General features: G+C 38.9%; 1 protein-coding gene across 3 annotated transcripts in view; it reads right to left on the bottom strand.

The window, feature by feature from the left end:
• Trim37 (tripartite motif containing 37) overlaps positions 1-24,120 on the bottom strand; it is a 166,084-nt gene that overhangs the window by 133,917 nt on the left and 8,047 nt on the right. For all 3 annotated transcript variants that reach the window (XM_008842677.3, XM_029568086.1, XM_017800500.1), the window contains exons 3-8: positions 17,965-18,005; positions 15,567-15,683; positions 12,799-12,886; positions 9,497-9,619; positions 6,464-6,587; positions 1,045-1,112 (exon numbers count right to left, since the gene is read on the bottom strand). In XM_008842677.3, coding sequence (XP_008840899.1) covers positions 1,045-1,112; positions 6,464-6,587; positions 9,497-9,619; positions 12,799-12,886; positions 15,567-15,683; positions 17,965-18,005 — 561 coding nt within the window. The remainder of the gene's footprint in view (positions 1-1,044; positions 1,113-6,463; positions 6,588-9,496; positions 9,620-12,798; positions 12,887-15,566; positions 15,684-17,964; positions 18,006-24,120) is intronic.

Genomic DNA, 24,120 nt, shown 5'->3' with positions numbered 1-24,120 from the left:
TGCTCAGGGTGATCTCAGAAAGTAACTAACGGTGACTAGTAATCAGATACATAGAGATTAGAGACACATATGCAAACATCTAAGTGTTAGTGGCATTAAAAATGAGTTTTTCTGTATGAAACTATATTTTTAAATGAAACGGGGATCTTTTTTAAAGATTAAAATCTCACTTAATTTCATGTCTTATTGGGTTTATACTGAGTACAATAATGTAGAACCATATTAATTCAACACTGTGAACCTAAAAATTACAGCCAATTTTGAAAGAGGTGCATCTTCGCTCTGAAAAGTATTATTGACTATGTCAATGCTGTTGCAATGAAATGCTTCTACTAATTATGTGGTTATTAAATACATTTACAGCACTCACCCTTATAATCCCAGCCCTCAGGAAACAAAGGTAGGAGTACCATAGTTTGAGATCAGCCTGAGCTACAGCATGAAATCCTATTTCAGAAAAATAAAACATAAGCATGCACGCGCGTGTGTGTGCACACACACACACACACGCACACATGCATACACCATGCATACACACACACACACACCCCTCAAGCAAAATGAAATTTTTAAAAAAGATAAAAATATATATTTTTTGTTTTCTTTTAAGACAGGATCTCAAAAATGGTAGCTCAAATGATCTCAAAAGCTCTGTATAGCTGGGGCTGTATGGCTCAGCAGTTAACAACACTGGTTGTTCTTGCAGAAGACCTGAGATTGAATCCCAGCCCCACGTGGCAGCTAACAACTGTCTATAACTCCAGTTCCAGGGGATCCGACGGCCTCTTCTGACCTCTGCAGGCATTGCACGACAGGGGTACACTTACCTACATGCAGGCAATACACACATACACATAAAATAAAAAAATAATTAAAAAAAAGATCTGTATAGCACAAGTTGGCCCCAAACTCCTGATTCTCTTGCCTCAGCCTCTCGAACAGCAGGATTTGAGCTGTGTACCACCATGCCCAGTAACGACTATTTCATTATATTTAGTATTTAATGTGTGCTCAGCAGCTCCTATACTTAAAACATTTCATCACCTGGTGCTCCACCTCCTGAAGTAAGGATTCCAACAACTCTGTTTCCTGAGTTAGAGATGTCTTCTGACCTGTTTAAATATAGCAACACATTAGCATTCAGGTTCACTACAGGTTTAGGAATGAGATAATTTCCAATGAACATATTCAACAAAAAGAAATCCAATGTAAGTGGGAAAAAACTCTTCATTACAGTTTCCCTGATTTTCCTAGAACTTTAAGAAGCTGAATCTAATATTAAAGTAGGTTAGAAAGAAGAATGTTAGAAGCAACCCTATTTTTAGGCAAAGTTCAATTTAGGACTATAAATCTCATCTAAGAAATATCTAATGCTAGGGCTGGAGTTCAGGTGATAGAGTGTTTGTCTGGCATGCACAAAGCCCTGGGTTTAACGCTTAGCTGGGCATAAACCAGGCGTGGTGCCACATGCCTGTAATCTGAAAACTCAGAAAGGAGAAGCAAGAGGATCAGGAGTTCAAGGTCATCCTTGGTTACGTAGTCAGTTCAAGACCAGACCAGTCTAGTCCATATGAAACACTATCATACACACACACACACACACACACACACACACACACACACACACACACACACACACAAAACAGGCGGGGTGGAGACTCGGAAGAGGAACAGGAAAAGGAGGAAGAGGAGAAGCAGTAGCAGGAGACAATGCACAATGACAGCCCTGAGTTGAATCCCCATCATCACAAAATAAATGAACATTTTAAGAATGTGCTTTAAGCCAGGCATGGTGGCACATGCCTTTGATTCTAGCACTCAGGAGGCAGAGGCAGAGGCAGGCGTTTCTCTATAAGTTCGAGGCCAGCCTGGTCTACAAAACAAGTTTCAGGGCAGCTGGGTTTACAGGGAGACCCTGTCTCAAAAAAAAAAAAAAAAAAAAAAAAGAATGGGCTTTAAGTAAAAAAAAAATTCATTTTTCTAGACTTGATGTTCCTTTTGGAAGAAACAGTAACATTAATTTCATTCAGTTAATTATTTTCAAAACGTTTCTCCCTAAAATTTAACTTTGGCTTAAATGAAAAATATAGTAAGTGGGCAAGATGTTTATGTTAAATAACAGCAAAAAGTCTGTCCTCAAGAAAATGAAGACCTTCACATGCCCAGAAAGGTATAATCTCACAAATTTGGAGATAGAAAAAGGGAAAAACTGCAAAGTAAAAGAACTTTTCATAATGAAAAAATAATTCAAAAAAACCACAAAAGCCAGGAAAATTACTTTATTGGAAAAGAATACTACTTAAGTCAGTGAGTTATATAATAATGAGATTAAGGGAAGGTGGGTCTGGAAAATGGCACAGTGGAAGTATTAAATATGCAAGCATTAAGACTCTATTTTGAATCCCCATCAAACATGTAAAAAGCCAGGTATGGTGGTATGTGCCTATAACCTGAGCACAGTGAATCCTGAAGCTCACTGACATCTGGGGAAAACATCAAATTCCAGGTTCAGTGAGAAATATTGTCTCAAAACCAACATAGAGGTGGGGGAGAGATGGGTCAGCAATTAAAAATATGTACTGCTCTTTCAGAAGACCAGAATTCAGTTCCCAGCACCCATGTCCAGTGGCTCACAACTGCCCATAACTCCAGCTCCAGGGGATCCAATGTCTTCTTCTGGACTCTAATGGCACCTGCACTCACATGTGTACGTATCCATACACATACATACATAGTTAACACTTGCTGTTCTTCCAGAGGACCTGGGTTTGATTTCCAGAACCCACATGGCGACTAACAACTGCTTATAGAACTCTAGTTCCAGGGAGTCCAACATCCTCTTCTGGCCTCTGCAGGGCATTGCACACACGTGGTGCATTTACATGCATGCAGGCAAAACACTCAAACACATAAATTTTTTTAAAAAATTTATTAATTAAAAAATAAATGCTGGGGCTGGAGAGATGGCTCAGCGGTTAAGAGCACTGACTGCTCTTGTACAGGACCCAGGTTCGATTCCCAGCACCCACATGGTAGCTACGAACCATCCTTAACTCTAGTTCCAGGGGAATCCGAAGCCCTCTTCTGATACACTCACATACATGCAGGCAATATACTCATACACATAAAATAAAAATAAATAAAAAAAAAATTTTTAATTAAATAAAAAAGAAGCCAGGCATGTTAGCGTATACCTTTAATCCCAGCAGCAGAGGCAGGAAGATCTCTGTGAGTTCAAGGACAGTCTAATCTACATAGCAAGGTTCAGGCCAGATGGGGCTATAGGAAGAGCCTGTTTCTTATAGACATCTGGCTGGGCGTGGTGGTGCATGCCTTTAATCCCAGCACTCAAGAGGCAGAGGCAGGTGGATCTCTGTGAGTTCAAGGCCAGTCTGGTCTACATAGTGAGTTCCAGGCCAGCTGGGGCTACTGGGAGACCCTGTCTCAAAAAAGACCAAAAAATAAATAAGAGATCTGTATTTCTGACATTTGATTTTTAATCAAGCTAATTAAATAAATGAACTAAGCTAATGAAAGAAAAAAGCCACGTACAAATATGTATTTAGCTATTTCTCAAAATCATTAAGTGAAAGACTTCATCTTGTTTTTTAATTATTTTTATTTTAAGTGCATGATGTTTTGCCTGCATGTATGTAAGTGCACCTGTGTCATGTAATGCCTGAGGGCCAAGAAGGCATTGGATGCCCTGGAACTGGAGTTATGGACCACTGTTAGCTGCCATGTGGGTGCTCTGAACCGAATCTAGGTCTTCTGTAAGAGCAGCCAGTGCTCTAAACTGCTGAGTCATCTCTCCATCCTCCCTCTCTCTCTCTCTCTCTCTCTCCACACACACACACACACACACACACACACACACACACACACACACACACATATGGGTTTTTTGGGTTTTTTTTTTGTCTTTTTGAGACAGGGTCTCCTTGTAGCCCCAGCTGTCCTGGAACTTACTATGTAGACCAGGCTGGCCTCGAAATCACAAGATCCACCTGCCTCTGCCTCCCAAGTGCTGGGATTAAAGGCATGTGCCACCACACCCAACCCATCCTCTTTTTATACATAAAAGAAAAATGTTTTTTACATTTTTATTTATATATGGGGGGATGTACATGCATGCCATGGCACATGTGTCATGGTTAGAAGACAATTTGGTAGTGAGTTCTCTTTTTCCACCATGTGGGTCCTCATGATTGAACTGAGATTTTCTAACATTGGTGGCAAGTTACCAGGTAGCTGAGTGATCGTGTACGGTCCTAAATCAGGATTTTTTGTTTTGTTTTTAATTGTATGTATGATGTATGGGTTGTGGGTATGCCAAAGGAAGTCGGAGAATAACTCTGTGGGGTGATTCTCACTTTCTATCTTTATATAGATTCCAGGGATTGAACAAAAGCCACCCAACAAGTAATTCACCCACTAAGCTATATTGTGATCTTATTTTATTTTGTGATCCTCCTGCCTCAATCTCTCAAATGCTGAGACTGCAGGTGTGTGTCACCACATCTAATATTTAAATTTTAAAAATTTTTAGCTGAGTATGGTAATCCACACTGTAATCCAGCATTTTGGTGGCTAAGGAAAGAGCATTACAGAAGTAGGAGACCAACCTGGCTAACACAGTGAATATGAGGCCAGCCTGAGCCACAGGTGGATGTCTCAAAAAACCAAGATAATGAGAAAAAAGATGGAATAAAATAAAACCCCAGTATAAACTCCAGTCTCTGTGGTTTAAAGGTATCTCAAACAGCCTTTTGTGGTTTTTGTTTTTTTAAATTTTCAAGGCAAGGTCTCATGTAACCCAGGCTGGCCTTGAACTTAGTATGTAGGAAGGATGACTTTAAAACATTTGACCCTCCTGTCCCTAATTCCCATGTCCTGGGATTACAGGCATGTACCACCACTGCCAGCTTCAAATAGCATTTTGGGGGGGGGGTCGTATTTTTTAAGATAGGGTCTCCCTGTAGCCCCGGCTGGCCTGGAACTCACTATGTAGACCAGGTTAGCCTCAAACTCAGAGAACCTGCCTCCGCCTCCAGAGTGCTGGGATTAAAGGTATGCGCCACTATGCCCAGCTCAAATAGCATTTAAAAGCCTGAAAAAAACAGGACTATCCATGCATATAATTGTCTTAATTTGGGACCTAAGAACAATCCTAATTTCACTTGCATGAATCCTTATCTAAGTGACACTGAAAATGGCATCATCAATGGTGACATGTTTCTTCTAATTGCTCCACGTCTGAATCAACTATACTGTTCCATCTAATTAAAAGAATAATTTTTTAAGATGAACAGTGTTAAGTCTTATTTTTTAAAAAATCTCAGTCAGAGGCCGGGTGTATCTTTATGAGTTTGAGGCCAGCCTAGTCTACATAGTGAGTTCCAGGACAGCTGGGGCTACAGGGAGACCCCATCTCAAAAAGACAAAAAAAAAAAAAAGTCTCAGTTAGTATATATTTATAATACAAAAACATTCATGAAATAATTAATGACTATCCAAACTGAAACATAAGGCTAAAACTGGGAAAGAACACAGGGCATAAAAAACTGTTCATACCTTATTATTAAAGATTATGTATTTCTACTGGACTATGATGAAAATTGCAAAGCAAGTTTTGAATCAGTAAAACACTAGATGAATTAAGATTACAGGTTAAAGGGCTGGAGAGATGGCAGTTAAGAGCACTGGCTGCTCTTGAAGACCCAAATTCGGTTTCCAGTACCCACGGTGGCTAAGAACATTCTGTACCTCCAGTTCCAGGGGATCCGATGCCCTCTTCTGGACTCCTCAGGTATTGCCCGCATGTACTGCATTTACATATATTCAGGTAAAACACTTATATACATAACATAAAATTTTTTTAATTAAAAAAAAAAGATTATAGGTTAAGCTGAAAAATACTACATCAAGCCAAACCAAACTTCAGCATTGGGCCAAACTACTGATTTAGATTTTGTGTTCAATGATAGGTTCTAAAATGAGGAAACCTTTGGGGACCCAAAGGATAAGCAATAATATGATTAAATATAACTTAGATTCAAGCTGGGACCTACTTAAAATCAAACACTCAGAATTTAAAACTCTCAGAAAAAGCTGACACAATGATTCATATTTACAAATGTCAGTCTTTCACTTTCAATGAAGACAGACTGAAAGGACAGCCATTGGTAGTGGGAACTTATCAGTTAGAAATAAAGTAAACTACGTAACAATGAGGTTCATTGGCCATTAGGATTCTCACCCAAATGATGGTGAAAATTGTTCTCTTTGATGATTTCTAAACAGAAGTTCAACAGAAGTCCAACATCAGATCAGATTATAACAACAATGAAACTGTCAAATGTCTTAAGATTCCTTCTGAGCCTTAACAAGTTACTAACCTTACTTCTCAAATCTCAAACAAGGTCAAGATATTATGCTCTCCAGTAAAATAAAACACACTCACCCATCAGTGTTATAAGCTTGTTTTTCAACTGTGTATCTAATCGTGCGATCATCATCTCCACTGCATTCCTAATTTCTCGAACACGTTCATCCTTTGCATTTCTTACAGCCTCTACATTTCTTTCCTAGAAGATAAGTAAAATAAATTTTAACTGGAGAACTTTTTAAAAACCAAAGAAATGCTAATGTAATCACTGCAATTATTCTTAAAATCAGGTAATTAATTTTTAAAAATTCATACTCGGCATTTTTAATTGCTGGTACAATATAGGTAACACTGCTTTTTTAAAAATTCAGTAAACTTGGAGCCAGCTAGATGGCTCTGTGAGAAGGTACTTCCTGCTCAGCTTGAGTTCAATCCCTGGAACCTACCGGGGGAACAAAGCAATTTCTCCAAGTTGTCTTCTGACTGCCTCAGATAGCCACAGCAAGCATAGAGATACACAAACACATACAAGACATACACACACACACACACACACACACACACACACACACAAACACATGCATGAAAAAAATTTTTTAAAAACTAAATGAAAAGCCAGGTGTGGTGGTGCACACCTTTAATCCTAGCATTTGGGAGTCAGAGGCATGCAGATCTCTGTCCTGAGATTGAGACTAGCTTGGTCTCCACAGCTAGTTCCAGGAAAGCTGTGGTTACAAGGGAGACCTTTCCTCAAAAAGACCAAAAAATAACCAAAACAAAAACCAACCAACCAAACAAGCAAAAAACAGGCCAGTGCACATGCTAAAGAAAAAAAAAAACCAAACAAGAATTCCTAAAATGAAAGGGTATTTGTTGCTGGTTTGTTTAGTTTTTTTTGTTTGTGTGTGTGTTTGTTTGATAGTCTTATATAGCTCAGACTAGTCTCAAACTCCGTAGGTAGCTGAGAACTTTAAATTCCTGATCTTTTTGCCTTCACTTCCCAAGTGCTAGTATTACAGGTACATGCCATCATGCCCAACAGAAGATATATTTTTTAAATATTTTATTTATTATTTTAATTTTTTTGTGCATATGAGTGTATTGTGTTAGCTGCCATGCTGGGGATAGACCCCAGGTCACCTAAGACCAGCCAGTGCTTTTAACCACTAAGCCTTCTCCCCAGCCCCTAGAAGATATTTTTTTAAGTCAGTATTTTTATTTACCTCATAAAGATTATCTTGGTAACTACATAGAAAAATAATTGTTTTTCAAGATTTCAAGATAGATTTAATTTAAATCGGTGTACCACAGGGAAAAAAGATGGTCTTGTCTAAACTTACTATTGTTATGTAAATATAAGAAAATATCTCAACTCAGAATAGCCTCTTAATGTTGCCAAGAGAAAATAACAGGACAGGAGCTGGAGAGAGAGCCCAGCAGTCAAGAGCACTGACTGTTCTTGCAGAAGACCTGGGTTCAGTTCCTTCCTAGCATCCACATGGCAGCTCACAATCTTTTGTAACTCCAGTTCCGGGGGTCTAACACCCTCTTCTGGTCTCTGTAGGCACCAAAAAGACATGGTACATTTATATACATGCATGCAAAAAATTAATAAACATAAAAAAATTTAAAAAGAAGAAAATATCAAGATGACAGTCAGATGAAGGCCAAATAAATGCAGCTTGCTTATTTTTCAAAACATCTTTATAATATGCATGCAATTCAGTAATACTATTGTATATGAAAAGAATGTTACAAATGACAATTGTGATTTTGATTCTTTAAGAGTAAAACAGAGAACATTGGCTTTTAGGTTAATATACAAATATCTCATTCTGGCAACTTTAAATAGAATATTCCAAAAGTATACTCAGTACCTCTTTGAAGTTTATCACATTTATCCAAGAAACATTATAAATAACTCACTAAAACTGACCCATATAGTATCTTTTTAAAAAAATTATTTATATATATTTCTGTGTGTCTATGTACATGTATGCCATGTGAGTGCCTGCAGAGGCCAGAAGAGGGTGACAGATTCTCTGGAGCTGGAGTTAAATAGGTGGTTGTGAGCCTCCCAAAACAGACAATGGGAACTGAACCTAGATCCCTTGGAAGAACAGCAAGAGCTATTAACTGTTGAGCCATCTCTCCAGCTCCCCATATAATATCTTGATATCAACACATAAAAAATAGTTAACTCACAGGTAGCAAAAACCCTAGGAATCAAAAACTAAGGATCTAGCTGGGTGTGGTGGCAAATGCCTTTAAACCCAGCACTTGGGAGGTAGAGGCAGGCAGATCTCTGGGAGTTTGAGGTCAGTGTGGTCTACATAGCAACTTCCAGGCCAGCTGGGGCTACAAAAGAGACACACCTTTAATCCCAGCACTTGGGAGGCAGAGGCAGGGAGACCTTTGAGTTTGAGGCCAGCCTGGTCTACATAGTGAGTTCCAGGAAAGCTGGGGATACAGGGAGACCCTGTCTCAAAAAGACCAAAAGAAAAGAAAAAAAGAAAGAAAGAAAAAAAAAAGATGGCTTAGTGGTTAAGAGCACTGGCTATTCTTGCAGAGGACCCAGCTTTGAGTCCTAGCACCCACATGGTGGCTAACAACCTTCTGTAACTACAGTTCCAGGGGGATCCAACCTCTTCTGACCTCTGCAGGCACTGCATGACCAGGTGGACTTACATACATGCAGGCATAACACTCATACACATAATCAAAAAAAATTTTTTTTTTAACGAAAGAAATCAGGAGTGGTGGCACATACTTTTAATACCAGCACTGGGAAGGAAGAGGCAGGTGGATCTCTGAGACAGAGACCAGCCCACATTTGCTAGGGCTACAAGGGGACCCTGTCTCAAAAACAAACAAACAAAAACAGAGAAAAGAAAGAAAAGGTAATTCTTTTAGCTTTAATAATAGCTTTAACTGATGCCTACATACCAGAGCTTCAGATCTAAATTCCTCAGTTAGTTTGAAGATGATGAAACTGGTAAATGGTGCTGTCAAATGTTCAAACTTTCAAAAGAGTGATTCTAACATCTAATTTATATATTAAAGAATTCTTAAAAGACTAAAAATCTTATGTAAGAGCAATAATCTTACCACTTCTTGAACTAAGCTGATCAGCTCCATGAGACGGCGACGAAGTTTGGCTACCTCTTCATTCACTTTAGTGACATGCTGTTCATAAATTTCTGCCAAAGGTTTAAATGTATGTCCACCATGCTATTAAAATTAAGAGTAGTTTGAGAATATTTTTATATATTTTGAATGCATTTACATTCCCTTTTAACACTCTATCAGCAATGATAAATTAATAAATATTTTCAAATGAATTTCATCATTTTAAACCACCTTTATTTTCTTAAGATAGTCAGTGCTTGCAAAAAATTATCTGGACAATGTAGCAATGCCTGCAAGATTCTAAACAACGGACAGTAAGAAAATATTGAAAATTCAAAATCTGAACTCATCCTAGGGAGTATGGGTAGAACATTTGTCTAACAAGTGTAAAGCCCTAGGTTCAATCCCTAGTGCTCCAATTCCCAAATCCAAAAGAAAAAAAAATGACCATTAACCATAATCCAAACCATCTGTTAGCTACTCTTTTCCTGGGCAAACCTAGTTGTCTTCCATGTCTTCAAATTTCTTCCTACCAGGCCTTTACAAAAAGTTACTCCTTCTTCACAAAGTAATCACATTTCTACGGCCTCAGCAAGCAGCTCTTAGTTTCCATTCATTCTTTGGAGTTTAGATAAGGTTTTTATGGTCAGCTCCCATATGCACTGTTACCAGTTTTCTTTTTCTTTTTGGTCTTTTTGAGACAGGGTCTCCCTGTAGCCCCAGCTGTCCTGGAACTTGCTATGTAGACCAGACTGGCCTTGAGTTCACAGAGATCCACTTGCTTCTGCTGGGATCTAAAGGCATGCACCACCACACCTGGCTTACCAGTTTTCTTTATTCCTAAAATGTATTATGCTGATTAAACATACAGTTGTTTGGCATCTATCAGATGATCACCAAATCCTCACATTTCAAAACAGTTGAATGAATTAGATACTTGAGTAAAAATTCAGTTTTCATAATTAGCAGAAGCAAAAAGGGGGTCTAATAACAAAAAGTATCACAAATGTAGTTATAGTCTACTCAAAGAATAATATATACTTAAATATCAAAGATAATTTCATGTGCGTGTTTATGTACATGTGCACCTGTGTGTGCAGACCAGAAGTTACCATCAGGTTGCTTCCTCAAACACAGTTCACCTTATTCTTTGAGTCAGGACTTCTCATTGAACCTGATTCAGCTAAATTAGCATTCTAGCAAGGCCCCTTGTCTCCACCTCCCCAGCACTGGTGTTCCAAGAGTACTGCCATGTCCAGCATTTACATAGGTGCTGGGAAATGAACTCAGGTGCACATGTACATACACATTTTAATGACAGAACTACTCAATTTCAGTAATTTATAAACTCTCTTGACCACTAAATAGAACTACTTGATTTCTATTATAAGAACACTTTTATAGTAAACTTATATTAGAATTGTCTTGTTTAGCAAAAGCACCCCATCATGGTCTCCAAGAAAGAGATGTGGGTATTTTTAATGCGAACTTAAAGATATGAAAAAGATCATCTTCAGAACCTCTTTCAAAACTTAACTTTAAAAATTATGTTAACTTAATTTTTTCCAGTCAGTATCTTGGTATGCAAATTCAAGCAAAAAGCTCTTTGAACTGAGCTCTACTCAACCAGCTTAGCCTGCAACTCTCCATAAACCATACATAAAACACAGCCACAGAACGATCAAGTTTCATGGTTTATAGGCAACTCCAGATATCACCCACTTCACTTACTTTCTCCACTCAGAATCTATTATGTTGGGCTAGGGTTAGAGCTTATTGATAGAAAACTTTTTCTAGCATGTGGGAGGCCCTGAATTTAATCTCCCAAAAACAAAAAAAGAATTTATTTTGGAGGGAACTGATAAAAAGAAAGAATTTATTGTGCTTATTCTCAACCTAGATATGTATTTATACTAATTATAAATAATTTAATTGTATATTAAGTAATGGAACATGGCTATTAAACAAAATACTACTATGAAAACTAACATGAATGTTTCAGACTTGATAAAGGTAGGTTGTTTAAAAATCTTTTCCTCAGGTGTGACAGTGTGCAACTTTAATTACAGCACTGAAAGGCAGAGGCAGACAGATCCCTATGATCCTAGCCTGGTTCACATATAGAGTTCCAGACCAGTCAGGGCTATATAATGAGATCCTGTCTCAAAAATTAAATTAAAAAAAAAAAACTTTTTAAAAGAATTTGCCTTTAGGCCAGGTGTGGTGGCACACGCCTTTAATCCCAGCACTCGGGAGGCAGAGGCAGGCAGATCTCTGTGAGTTGGAGGCCAGCCTGGTCTCCATAGCGAATCCAGGACAGTTGGGGCTACAGGGAGACCCTGTCTTAAAAAGACCAAAAAAAAAAACAATTTGCTTTTAGCTGGGTATAGTATACACCTGTAACCCTAGCAGTACAGAGACTAAAGCTGGAGGACTTCAAGTTTAAGGACTTTAATCCTGGCACTTTGGGAGGCAGAGGAAAGCCAACCTCTATGAGATTGAGGCCAATCTGGTCTACATAGGGAGCTCCAGGCCAGCTGTGGCTATGGAGAGACCCCCTGTCTCAAAAAGCAAACAAACAAAAAAGAACAATACACAAACAAAAAATCTTTAAAAACCTAAAAGCAGAACAGACAATAATCTACTTTTGAAGCCAAACACGGTAGTGTATGCCTGTAGTTCCAACTATGAAGGGAAGCTGAGGCAGGAGAGATCTCAAAAATCCAGGAATGAGCAACACAATAAAAACATTAGGGGGAAAAAAGAGAGAAAAGCCTTTGAGTGAGATTAAAGGGACTGAAGGTAATCCTGATATCTGCACTCACACTACTTCAGATGTGTCTATGGTTTTGTTCCATTTAACTAAAAGCAAAACTGGCAACTGTGGCAAGTATAAACTGACAGGTACTCAGAGCAAAGAAACTGATCCTGGGCTAAGGATATAACTCACTGGTATAACACTGGCCTAGTATGCACAGGCCCTGGTTCAATCCCTAGCAGCACATAAAGAGAAAGAGAGGAAGAGGAAGGAAGAAAGGAAGATCACACATGAATACACATTTTATAGACATTAAACTACTTATGTATGAGGTAGTACACATCTTGTACTACCCCAAAGAGGTTCCTCTGGAATGAGAGAAGGTATAATACCTTTAATAAGCCATTAATAAAACACATGAATTTTCATTCTTCAGAATAAAATGATACCTTTTCTATATAAATCAAGTATGTCAACATCTTCTAACATTTAACTAAAGACAATACACTGAATTTGTGCTCACCATTCCTCCCCAAAGTGCACACTGATGGCAGATACACTTCTTACAAGTCCAGCAAAATACACTAAGTTTTTCATGGTGATTTTCACATCTATATATTATGAAAAGAAAATATAGTTATAAATTAAAGCTAAAATATAACTACTTCAACAAATTTAAGAACAGATCATTCTACTTTAAATGGTTAAGCTCAGTGAAAAAAAAACTATGTAAAACATACTTTATGGCTTCTATGATTTAGGCTAAAGAATTGTATATGGTGACAATTTTTAAAGTATTATTTTTTCATTACTCTAAACTCAAACATTTGGAAATTACAGATTGCTTTCTAGATAAAGTATTACTACAGCACTACTTCCTAGCCATAACTAAAGATGATAAATGCTATCCTACTATTCCTTAATAAAAAGACTGATGCGGCAGCCGGGTGTGGTGGCGCACGCCTGTAGTCCCCAGCACTTGGGAGGCAGAGGCAGGTGGATCTCTGTGAGTTCAAGGCCAGCCTGGTTTACATAGTAAGTTCCAGGACAGCTGGGGCTAAAAAGAAAAAACCTGATGTTTCAATACAGGCATAAGCACATGTATATGTACAAATATTTTTCCTACAACTGGCTAATAATAACTAAGACACATCATCAATTGCACAATGCCAATACCAGATCCTTATAGGAAATGAACAATTCAATTTAAAAATTTTAATGGTCCAGAGGTTAAGAGTATTGGCTCTTCTTGCAGAGGACGTAGGTCTGGTTTCCAGCAACCACATGACAGCTAACAACTGTCTACAATCCCAGTTCCAGGTTCTCCAACGCCCATTTCTAACCTTTAATGGTACTGCAGAACAAGAGTGCACATAAACAGGCAAAGAACTTATACAAATAAAAAATAAACCAAAAAAAAAATTGAAATTAAAAATCTCTTAAACCAGATGTCTATATGTAAAATAATGAAGTTAAATTGTGTTACAGATTCATGTATGTTCTCCAAAATTCATGTTAAGGCCTTAACCTCCAAGATAACTTTATCTGGAGACAGGGTCCTTAGGAAGTAACTAATAAAAAATAACAACACCAACAAAAAAGTAATCTCCTATGAAATTTGTTACTATATTTAAATCATTCTTTTTGGTATGGCCTCCACAATGTAACAAATCCTTAAGAGTCCAGTTTAACTAGAACAATAATAGAAATAACTGTTTTTTGTTTGTGTTTTCTGCTTTTGAGAAAAGGTCTCATCATGTTGCCTTGGTTAGCCTAGAACTGGCTATGTAGATCAAGCTGGCCTGAAACTCACACAAATCTGCCTGCCTCTGCCTCCAGAGTACCAGTAATAAAGGCATGCATCACCATACCTGGACAACTGGTTTACTTAATTATGGATTAGCATGTTAAACCTCAGCTGAGCAGGGTGACATACACTTGTAATCCCAGTACTTAGAAGGCTGAAGCAGGAAGATTGCTAAACTACACGATGATTTCAAAGTTAATCTAGAATACAAAGTAAGAGTTTGTCAAGAAAATCAAACAACAACAAAAAAAACTAAGCCCGATTAGCCTCTTTCATGTTTATGGTCCTGTTTCCACAGAATAAAATGACAGTCTATGCTTATTTCCAGTGACCCCTGAAGTTTGAACTTCTCGGTTTAACAGGCTGTGAATCAACAGAAAGAGATACTTTATTTTTAAACATTTGACATTCATGGACTCACTCTCTCCTAATTCATTATTACTGGACAGTGATACCTTGCAATTAACTTTGTAATTTCTTCATGTATGAAAAAGATTACTACCACATGGGTAAGTCCTTCCACTCTTGATCTGCCCCTCATAACACTCTAGATTTGACTGAAAAAAATCTGAGACAGGATCTCATTATGCAGCCCTGGATGGCCTGAAGCTCGCTATGTAGACCAGGATGGCCTGGAATTCACTGAGATCTGCCTGTCCCTGCCTCCCAAGTGCTGACATTAAAGGTATGTACTACCACACCAAACGAATGACCACATGTTAAAAATTTTTATTTTTATTTTAAGTATATGAATGCGTTGCCTGCATGTGTGCAAGTGCACCCGTGTCATGCAATGCCCATGGAGGTCAAAAGAGTCCCTGGAACTGGAGTTACAAACAGTTACTAGCTGCCATGTGGGTGCTGGGATTCAAACCCCAGTCCTCTCTGCAAGAGCAGCCAGTGCTCTTAACTGCTGAGCCATCTCTCCAGCTCCATCCAATGACCAAAAAATTTTAATATGCAATACAAAACCACTCATTTTTTATCACCCTAAGATTTGCTTGCACTGCAGTTTCCAATAGTAACTCTACATTGCATTATTACTGCACTCCCATTAGTCAGTTTAACAGAAATGATGTATTCATTTGCCTTTATATCTTCATAATCAGGAAAAATACTTTGTCTCTAGAGGGTGTGAGTGGTCATGAAATAAATGTAAGAATAAACCATTTTAAGTATTAACCAATAGAAGCAACATATGAAAGAACTTAAAAACTTAACACTAACTCTCTCATGTATAGATAAAAGAGAACTATCAATATAGTGCCATTAGGCCTTGCCGTTTAGGTCAATGGCAGAGCAGAGTGTGTGCTTCACATGCTTGTGGTGCTGGGTTCAATCCCCAGCCCCGTGCACATAGACACAGAAAGACACACAAGTGCACACACACCAGCATTTATATACATATGTGTATGTACAAAGTGACATTAAAACAGCAAACTGTAAAAATCTATGAACACTAAGGAAAGGAAATGAGCACATACTTGTCTTTCTCATTTTCTTCATGTTTGGTGAGATTGCACAGTTGAAGAGTATCAAGCTGCTGTGTTACTTCTTCTGCCCAACGACAATTCACTAGTTCCCGTAGCTGAAGTGGAGCACTGAAAAGAAAATTCACATACATAGTTTTTAACCTATTTTAACTCAGAGATTTTTCTAAAATACACTTGCTGAAAATAGAGCAGAATCATACTTCTATCACAATATGATTAAATATTAAAACAACACTAAAAGTCAGGCATATAGACACACACCTGAAATCTTACCACTAATGTAAGAGGACTGAGAGTTCAAAGACAGTTTTGGCTACATAATGAGTTCCAGGCTAGCCTGGACTACACAGTGAGGCCCTCTGTCAAAAAAATGAGGCATGGCTATAGAGATGGTTCAGTGGATATTGCAGAGGACCTGGGGTTGAGTTCCCAGCACCCACATGACAGCTAACAACCATCTGTAACTCCAGTTCCAGGGAATCTGACACCCTCTTCCAGCCTCTGTGGGCATTGCCCAACATGGGTGCACTTAACATACATGCAGACAAATATTCATATTCAAAATAAATAGATTTTAAGAAACAAAGACACAATGAAAAATTTGTTTTGCAATTTATTTTTACCACATTAGTACATCATCCCTACACCCCACAAAAAAGAAAACACAAAACACATCAACTTAACAAAAACATGATAATTCAGATTACAACTTTTTAATTTCTCAGCCTTAATGGGACTGTACAAAATGAGAGCTATGGGGCTAGGAACACAATTCAGTGGTAACATACAAGTTCAACACAAATTAATTCCTACGCCCGAGCCACAGACCACCAAAACAACAAAATAATGACAGTCTCTAGCCACATGTGACTTTTCATTAAAAAAAATTTTAAGCTGGGCATGGTGACACATGCCTACAATCCCAGCACTCAAGAGTCTTAGGCAAGAGGATAACGAGTCAAGTCTCACTTCAGTTACATAAGCAAGACTGTCTAAATAAAAAATAAAATTTCATTAGTCACACTAAACAAAGTTGAAGTGCTAGACAGATACATGCAGTTAGTGGCACACTGGACTGTATAGAGCACTTTCTGTCACTTCAAAAGGTTCTAATTCATAGTGCTACTTCTCATAAACTGATGTGAGAAACATAAACAAAAGAGCATAAGATGGCACTCTGTGGCACTGTTATCCAAAATAAAACAAAAACAAGCCAAATGTCTCTCATTATGAATGTAAATAAGATACACTTATATAAAGAGGGTTATCATGGAAATACATTTTTTAAATGACAGCATACACATACCATTAAAGAAATATATTCACCAACTTTAAGAGAAAAAAAAGCAAATTATAAAGCTGAGCATGGTTGCACACACCTGGTAAGCCTATCATTTGGAGAGTACAGACAGAAAGATGAGGAGTTCAAGTTTATCCTCAACTATACATAGTGAGTTGCAGGCCAGCCTAGACTACATGAGAACCTATCTCAAAGAGCAAACAGCAGGCAAGTAAATTATAAATACTACTGTCTGAGTTAAGTAAAGACATAAGGCATGGTAATGTACTCCTTTAATCCCAGCACTTGGGAGGCAGAGGCAGGAAGATCTCTTGGAGTTCCAGACCAGCCTGATCTACATAGTGAGTCCCACATCAGTTGGGGCTACAGAAGCATACACACCATCACATGCATAGAAAAATGCACAAAAAAATAAATAAATACCACACCTGCCCATTTCTTCTGAAGATAAATTTTTTTTTCTTTTGATACAAGATCTCACATGATAGCTCAGGCTGGTCTGAGTTCACTACACAGCACAGGTTGGCCTCAAACTCATGGCAGTCTTCCTACCTCAGATTCCTAAGTTCTTGGATTTTACATGTGAGCTTATATTTTTGTTTAAATTATAAAGGAAAACTTAAGAAGTTATACAACAGCCAGCTGGGCATGGCGGCACATGCCTTTAATCCCAGTGCTCGGGAGGCTGAGGGAGGTGGATCTCTGTGAGTTCGAGGCCAGCCGGGTCTACATAGTGAGTTCCAGGCCAGCTGGGGCTACAAGGAGACCCTGTCTCAAAAAAAAGACCGAAAAAAAAAAAAAAAAAAAAAAGAAACAAGTTATACAATAATTATGTAAGAAAGGCAGGGGTATAACATCAATGAAATACATTCAATATAAATTTAAGTCAGGTATACCAGCTTCTGCATTTCTTGTCCAAAATTACTGATTATTTTCTATTCAACTATATTCATAAGAGAAACGTGGGCAATTGCAGGGTGAAGAGGGAAGAGGAACAGACACTTGCCTTTATGAATCCTAGGGCATTCTTTAACCCCATGGCTTTTTTCTGTTACCATCTTCCAAACAACACAAACAGCAAACACTTACCGGCAATGAGGACACTGAGCTCTCTGCTCTGTCAGCCAGCGCTAAGGATGGAAAATAATCAGATCTTGATTATACAAACATTGTTTTAATTTGCATATATCTAATCATTATAAACCAAATTTAATGAGTTTAACTCTCTAATGTCTAAATTTATTTTAGAGCTACAGAAATAACAGGCAATTTACTGTCCCCATCTCATCATTATGACAGGAACAAACTTACAAATGGACAGAACTTATCCCAAAATAGTTAAGAGACTACTTACTCTCCATAGGAGAGGAAAGGAAGTGATTCTAGAACTATCCAGATCTCACAAAGATGTAATCTTCTCACTCTACAATCCCAGCACTTGGGAGGCAGAGGCAGGCAGATCTTTCTGAGTTCAAGACCAGCCTGGTCTATATAGTGAGTTCCAGGAAAGCTGGGGCTACAGGGAGACCCTGTCTCAAAAAGACCAAAAAAAAAAAAAAAAAAAAAACAAAAAAAAAAACAGTTATTACTTCTTTTGCAACTAAGTACAAAAATCCCTGAGAGTTTAAGGTACTACTAAATTTCCTATTCACTTATCTTTTTTTTTTTTTTTTGGTCTTTTTGAGACAGGATCTCCCTGTAGCCCCAGTTGGCCTGGAACTTGCTATGTAGACCAGGCTGGCCTCGAACTCAGAGATCACACACACTGCTCTTCCAGAGGACCTGAATTCAATTCTCAGCATCCATATCAGGTGGCTCACAACCACCTGTAATTTCAGCTCCAGGGAATCTGCTATCCATGACTTCAATGGGCATCACAGTATTCTCATACATGTAGACACACACACACACACCCACACACTCACATCCACGATAAATAGATCTTAAAAAAATAGAAACTAGTTACTTCATGACCAAAAAAGTAAAGCTAGAAGTGGGAAAAAGCAAACAGAAAAAGAATTCCTCTGTTCTTAATAACCTTGAACAGTATTTCTTTGGTCCTTAGGGAAAAAATGAAATTGAGGTCAGGTTTCTTCCTTTGACTGTGTCACTCGTCTATTAAAGACATATCTTTCCACATCTACCCTCAAGTCTTGGGTCTCAGCTACCCCTCTGCAGCCTCATCCTATGATCCAGCAAAGGTAAGCCTTTAAATTTCCTGCCTCTATTCATGATATTCACCAACACCTTTCTCCATCTGGAAAAATTCTGTTCATCATTTAGATTGTAGTTCATATGACATTTCCTTTCATAGACTCTGCAAACTTTTGCTTTTATTTTTTCTGAGACAGGGTTTTGCTAAATACCCAGACTATGTGGTTCAGGCAAACCTCAGACTGTTTCTGCCTCAGCCTCCTGAGTGCAGAGATTAAACAGCATGCTCTGCATGCAAACTATGTTATATGCCACTGCCAAGCTATCCCACAGCAAGCCATACTCCCTGTCACTGTGTTCATAACAGTATAATTTATTTATTGGTTTCCTCTGCATGGCTAGACTTTAGCCTTATTAAAGGAACATAACAGGGAATGGCTAGACTTTTAAAAAATATTTTACTTATTTTAATTTTATGTGTATGTGTATTTATTTTATCTGTATGTGTGTAAGTGCACTCATGTCATGCAATGCCTGGAGAGGTCAGAAGAGGGTGTCAGATCCCCTGGAACTGGAGTTACAGACAGTTGTTAGCTGGCATGTGGGTGCTGGGATTCAAGCCTGGGTCCTCTGCAAGAGCAGCCAGGGCTCTTAACCACTGAGCCACCTCTCCAGCTCCGAACTAGACCATTTTTAAAAATTTATTATTTACTTCTTTATTTTGTGCCTCTGTGTGCATTCTCTCCTTCCACCATGAGGATCCAGGTATCAAACTAAGGCAGTCCAGGCTTGACAGCAATTACTTTACCCACTAAACTATCTCACTGCTCTTAGTCCATATTTTTAAAATGTGCTCCTTTCTCTCAAGAAAACAGCCTGAATGCCCAACAAATACCACTTTTGGCATCTTAGTTGTATATTTGCTTATGTGGGTCCTCCTTGCCCTGTTCCACAGGAATTTCTTTTCTGGCCATAAACGTTCCCTTCTCTGCATATCTATTTTTTTAAACGATTATTTTTTTTTGAGTTTTCATAAAACAGCTGTATAACTATTTTGACAGCTGTTTTAAAATTTTAACATATCTTCCTCCTTTCAGAAAACCACATATTGTTTTTTTTTTTTTTTTGGTCTTTTTGAGACAGGGTTTCCCTGTAGCCCCAGCTGTCCTGGAACTCACTATGTAGACCAGGCTGGCCTCGAACTCACAAAGATCCGCCTGCCTCTGCCTCCCAAGTGCTAGGATTAAAGGCATGAGCCATCACGCCTGGCAGATTATTATTTTTTAATGTGTGTTTAGCCTGCATGTATATAGTGCACCATATGCATGTAATGCCCACGGAGGTCAGAAGAGGGCATGAGATCCCCTGGAACTGGAGTTACAGACAGCTGTGAGCCTACCTGACATGGGTCTTCTGGAAGAGCAGCAAGGGCTCTTAACTGTTGAGCCACCTCTCCAGTCCCACAATCATTAAATACCTTATCACAGAAGGGAAAAAAATCTTATCATAAGGCTAGAGAAATGGCTTAGCAGTTAAAAATGCTTGCTGCATAATCATGAAGACCAGAGTTTGGATCCCAGCACCTATGTAACAAAGTGGGTGTCTATCATATGCCTGTAACCCCAGTTCTGAGCAGGGCTGAGACAGGAGAATCACCAAGGCTTGCTGATTTCCTTACATAAGCCTCAGGTTTGGAGGGCACCCACCATCTTCTAGCCTCTGCACATGCACCCACACATACCTGGAGTTACAGAGAGTTGTTAGCTGCCATGTGGGTGCTGGGATTCAAACCCAGGTCTTCTTCAAGAACAGCCAGCGTTCTTAACTGCTGAGCCATCCTCCAGCCCTAATAATAATAATCTTGGGCTAGCAAGTAAAAGCACTTGCGGCACATATCTGAAACACTGAGTTCAAGCCCAAGAACTCACCATAGGAGGAGACTCAACTTCCAAAAGTATTTTCTCATCTCCATACACATGTGGCATGCATGTATCCACACTCTCAGACACACAATAATAATTTTTTAATCCAGTACTCAACTGGAAATCAGCTAAAAATAGTTATCAAATTTCTTCCATTTTGGGTTCTTTGCTGTTATATTTTCTTCTGTTTTTTGAGACAGGATCTTGCTATGTGCTCGGGCTAGCTGTGAACTCATGGCGATTCTGCTGCCTCAGTCTCTTGAGTGTTAGAATTCCAGGTGTAAGCCACCACACCCGGTTTTCCGCAACTTAAGATTCATATTTCCAACTGCCAAAAATCTCTAGATATCTAATTAAAATCTCAAACTTGCCATGTTCAAAATTAAAACCTTTATACCTATGGCCTGCCCAAACCTGTTCCTCCCCAAGTTGTTTTTCTATTTCAGAATGGAAAGTGATCCATTCATCACACACAAAAAAACCTTCCTCCTCACATCCCATGTATAAGGCTCTACTTTCAAAATTCCTTTGTTCCTCACAGCTTTATTCTGAATACTCTAAAAACTCATTTCTCTTGCACTATTTATGAAGTATACCCTATCTACTCTCTTCTCTCCCTCCTCCACCTCCCTTCACTTTCTATCTATTTATTTATTTATTTACTTGTTTATTTATTTTTGATCTTTTTGAGACAGGGTCTCCCTGTAGCCCCAGCTATCCTGTAACTCACTATGTAGACCAGGATGGCCTTGAACTCACAGTGATCTGCCTGCCTCTGCCTCCCGAGTGCTGGAACTACAGACGTGTGCCACCACGCCCGGCCATCACTGATATTTTTTAAATGTGAAATACTTCATGTACCACTCAAAAGCTTTCTCTGGCTACAACTTAAAATCCAAATTTATAACTAATTTATCTCTAAAGGATGAAATAATTCATCTCTATTTCTCTGTCTACTTTGATCTAGCCACCATGTTTTTTCTTTGTTTGTTCTGCTCTTTTTCAATGTAGCAAGGATATTTCTGACACAGGCTCTTTGTCCTTTCTAATCCTCTGTATGGGATTTTCTTCCCCATAGTTACATTGTTTTCTCCCATGTTTCATTCAGATCTTTATTGAAATGTTATACCCTCAGAGTGTCCTAGACCACCACATCTAAAATAGTTAACTGAACTGTAGTTCTCCAAAGTTCTGACTCAGTAACCCTGTCTTTATTTTTTGTCACAGCACTTACAAATATCTAATATATACATATACACTTTTTTAAAATCGCTATCACAGTAAGTCAAACTCCTGGGAAATCAATATTCCACATCAAAAAGGAAAGCAATTAATTGTGAATGAACCTAGTACTGAGACAAGGGCCAGGGAGATGGCTCAGCTGGCAAAAAGTATTAGCTACACAAGCCTGACAACCTGAGTTTAATCCCCAGAACCCAGATAAAATGTGAAGGTTCAAATGTGTAACCTCAGCATTCGTACGGATAAATGGGAGGCAGAAACAAGAGAACTGCCCTGACACTTGCAGGCCAGCCAGCCTGGGGTAAGGAGCCAGTAGCACAAACACGACAGATCCTGTGTCAACTAGGTAGAAGGTGAGAAATGACTTCCAAAAGGTAACTTCTGACCTCCACATGTGCTTGGTGACATGTACATGCCTGCACATGCCTACACACACACACACACATGCACGCACCCACGCACACTAATTTACAAAAAAATGAACAAAGATAAGCCAGGTGTGGTGACACCTGCCTGTAATTCCAACACTTGAAAAGTAAGGATTTTTTTTTGAGTTTGAGGCCAGCCCAGGTTCCAGAAAAACAAACACACACACACACACACACACACACACACACAAAAAGAGCCCTAGAAAGAAAGGTTAGATTCAGATCCAGACATCCTGAATACGACATAATATTCTTCAATGTTATCCTTCAATGATTTTTTTTGGGGGGGTGTCTTTTTTTTTTTTTGAGACAGGGTCTCCCTGTAGCCCCAGCTAGCCTGGAACTCACTAGGTAGACCAGGCTGGCCTTGAATTCACAGAGATCCACCTGCCTCTGCCTCCCGAGTGCTGGGACTAAAGGTGTGTACCACCACACCCCACTCCTTTAATAAATTTTTGAAGCTTCTGAAAAGGAAATAAAATGACACTAATGGAGATCCTACTATAGTAAAAGAATACACAGTGGACTACAGATAAGACTTAGCAATTAAATCACCTAAGCATAAGAGAATGCCAGCATCTCTCTATTCTGAATAGTGATGGGAAGTAGCGGACAGCTGTAAATGACAGTGATAGCAATGGACACTAATGGAGATCCTACTATAGTAAAAGAATACACAGTGGACTACAGATAAGACTTAGCAATTAAATCACCTAAGCATAAGAGAATGCCAGCATCTCTCTATTCTGAATAGTGATGGGAAGTAGCGGACAGCTGTAAATGACAGTGATAGCAATGGACATTAAAAATTAAATAAATAAATAAATAAATAAATAAATAAGTAAGTAAGTAAGTAAGTAAATAGTCAAAGAATATATGACAGTGGTAGGTTTCCGGAAATATATATAAACACCCAGGATGGCAAAGATAAATTCTGAAGTATCACCACTGTCCCCACTCCAGCCTGTCTGGCCTATACATTCACAACAGCCAAGACTCAAAGTACAAGCCTCCGATCAAAGCACATGGCAGCCCCAAGAATAGCAAAAATCTCACAGACGCGTTTGGATAAGCTGGGACAATAGTCAGGCTCTTCCCTCTGGGCCACTGACCCCTCTGCTAGACACAGCTCAGGCAAGGAGGCAACAACAGCTCATCAAGCCCTACCACATTTCCTTGCTATGCTGGGCTTGGATACCCAGGGCTTAAAAGTATACTGAGTGAAGGAGTAATCCTTACCAAGGCCACATCAACTTCCTGTGGGTGCTGCTCATCAATCTGGGGCTCACATGGATAAAGCTGCTCTTTCTTAGTCTGTATCCCATCCCTGGTAACAAGGCCCATCAGAACTACATGTACTGTGTTTGAGCCAGCTTAGTGCTGCTGCATAGGACCACTGGGGATCAAGGTTTGGAACTCCACCCAGAGTACACAAAGGCCATTCACTGTCTGGTCCGCTAAAGCACATGATGGTACAACTGGCAAAATACCATTAGACG

Source organism: Nannospalax galili, unplaced genomic scaffold (assembly GCF_000622305.1).
Source record: "Nannospalax galili isolate Female #2095 unplaced genomic scaffold, S.galili_v1.0 scaffold879, whole genome shotgun sequence".
In the NCBI taxonomy this organism is placed as follows: Eukaryota; Metazoa; Chordata; class Mammalia; order Rodentia; family Spalacidae; genus Nannospalax; species Nannospalax galili.
This window is presented reverse-complemented; position numbering and strand designations above follow the sequence as displayed.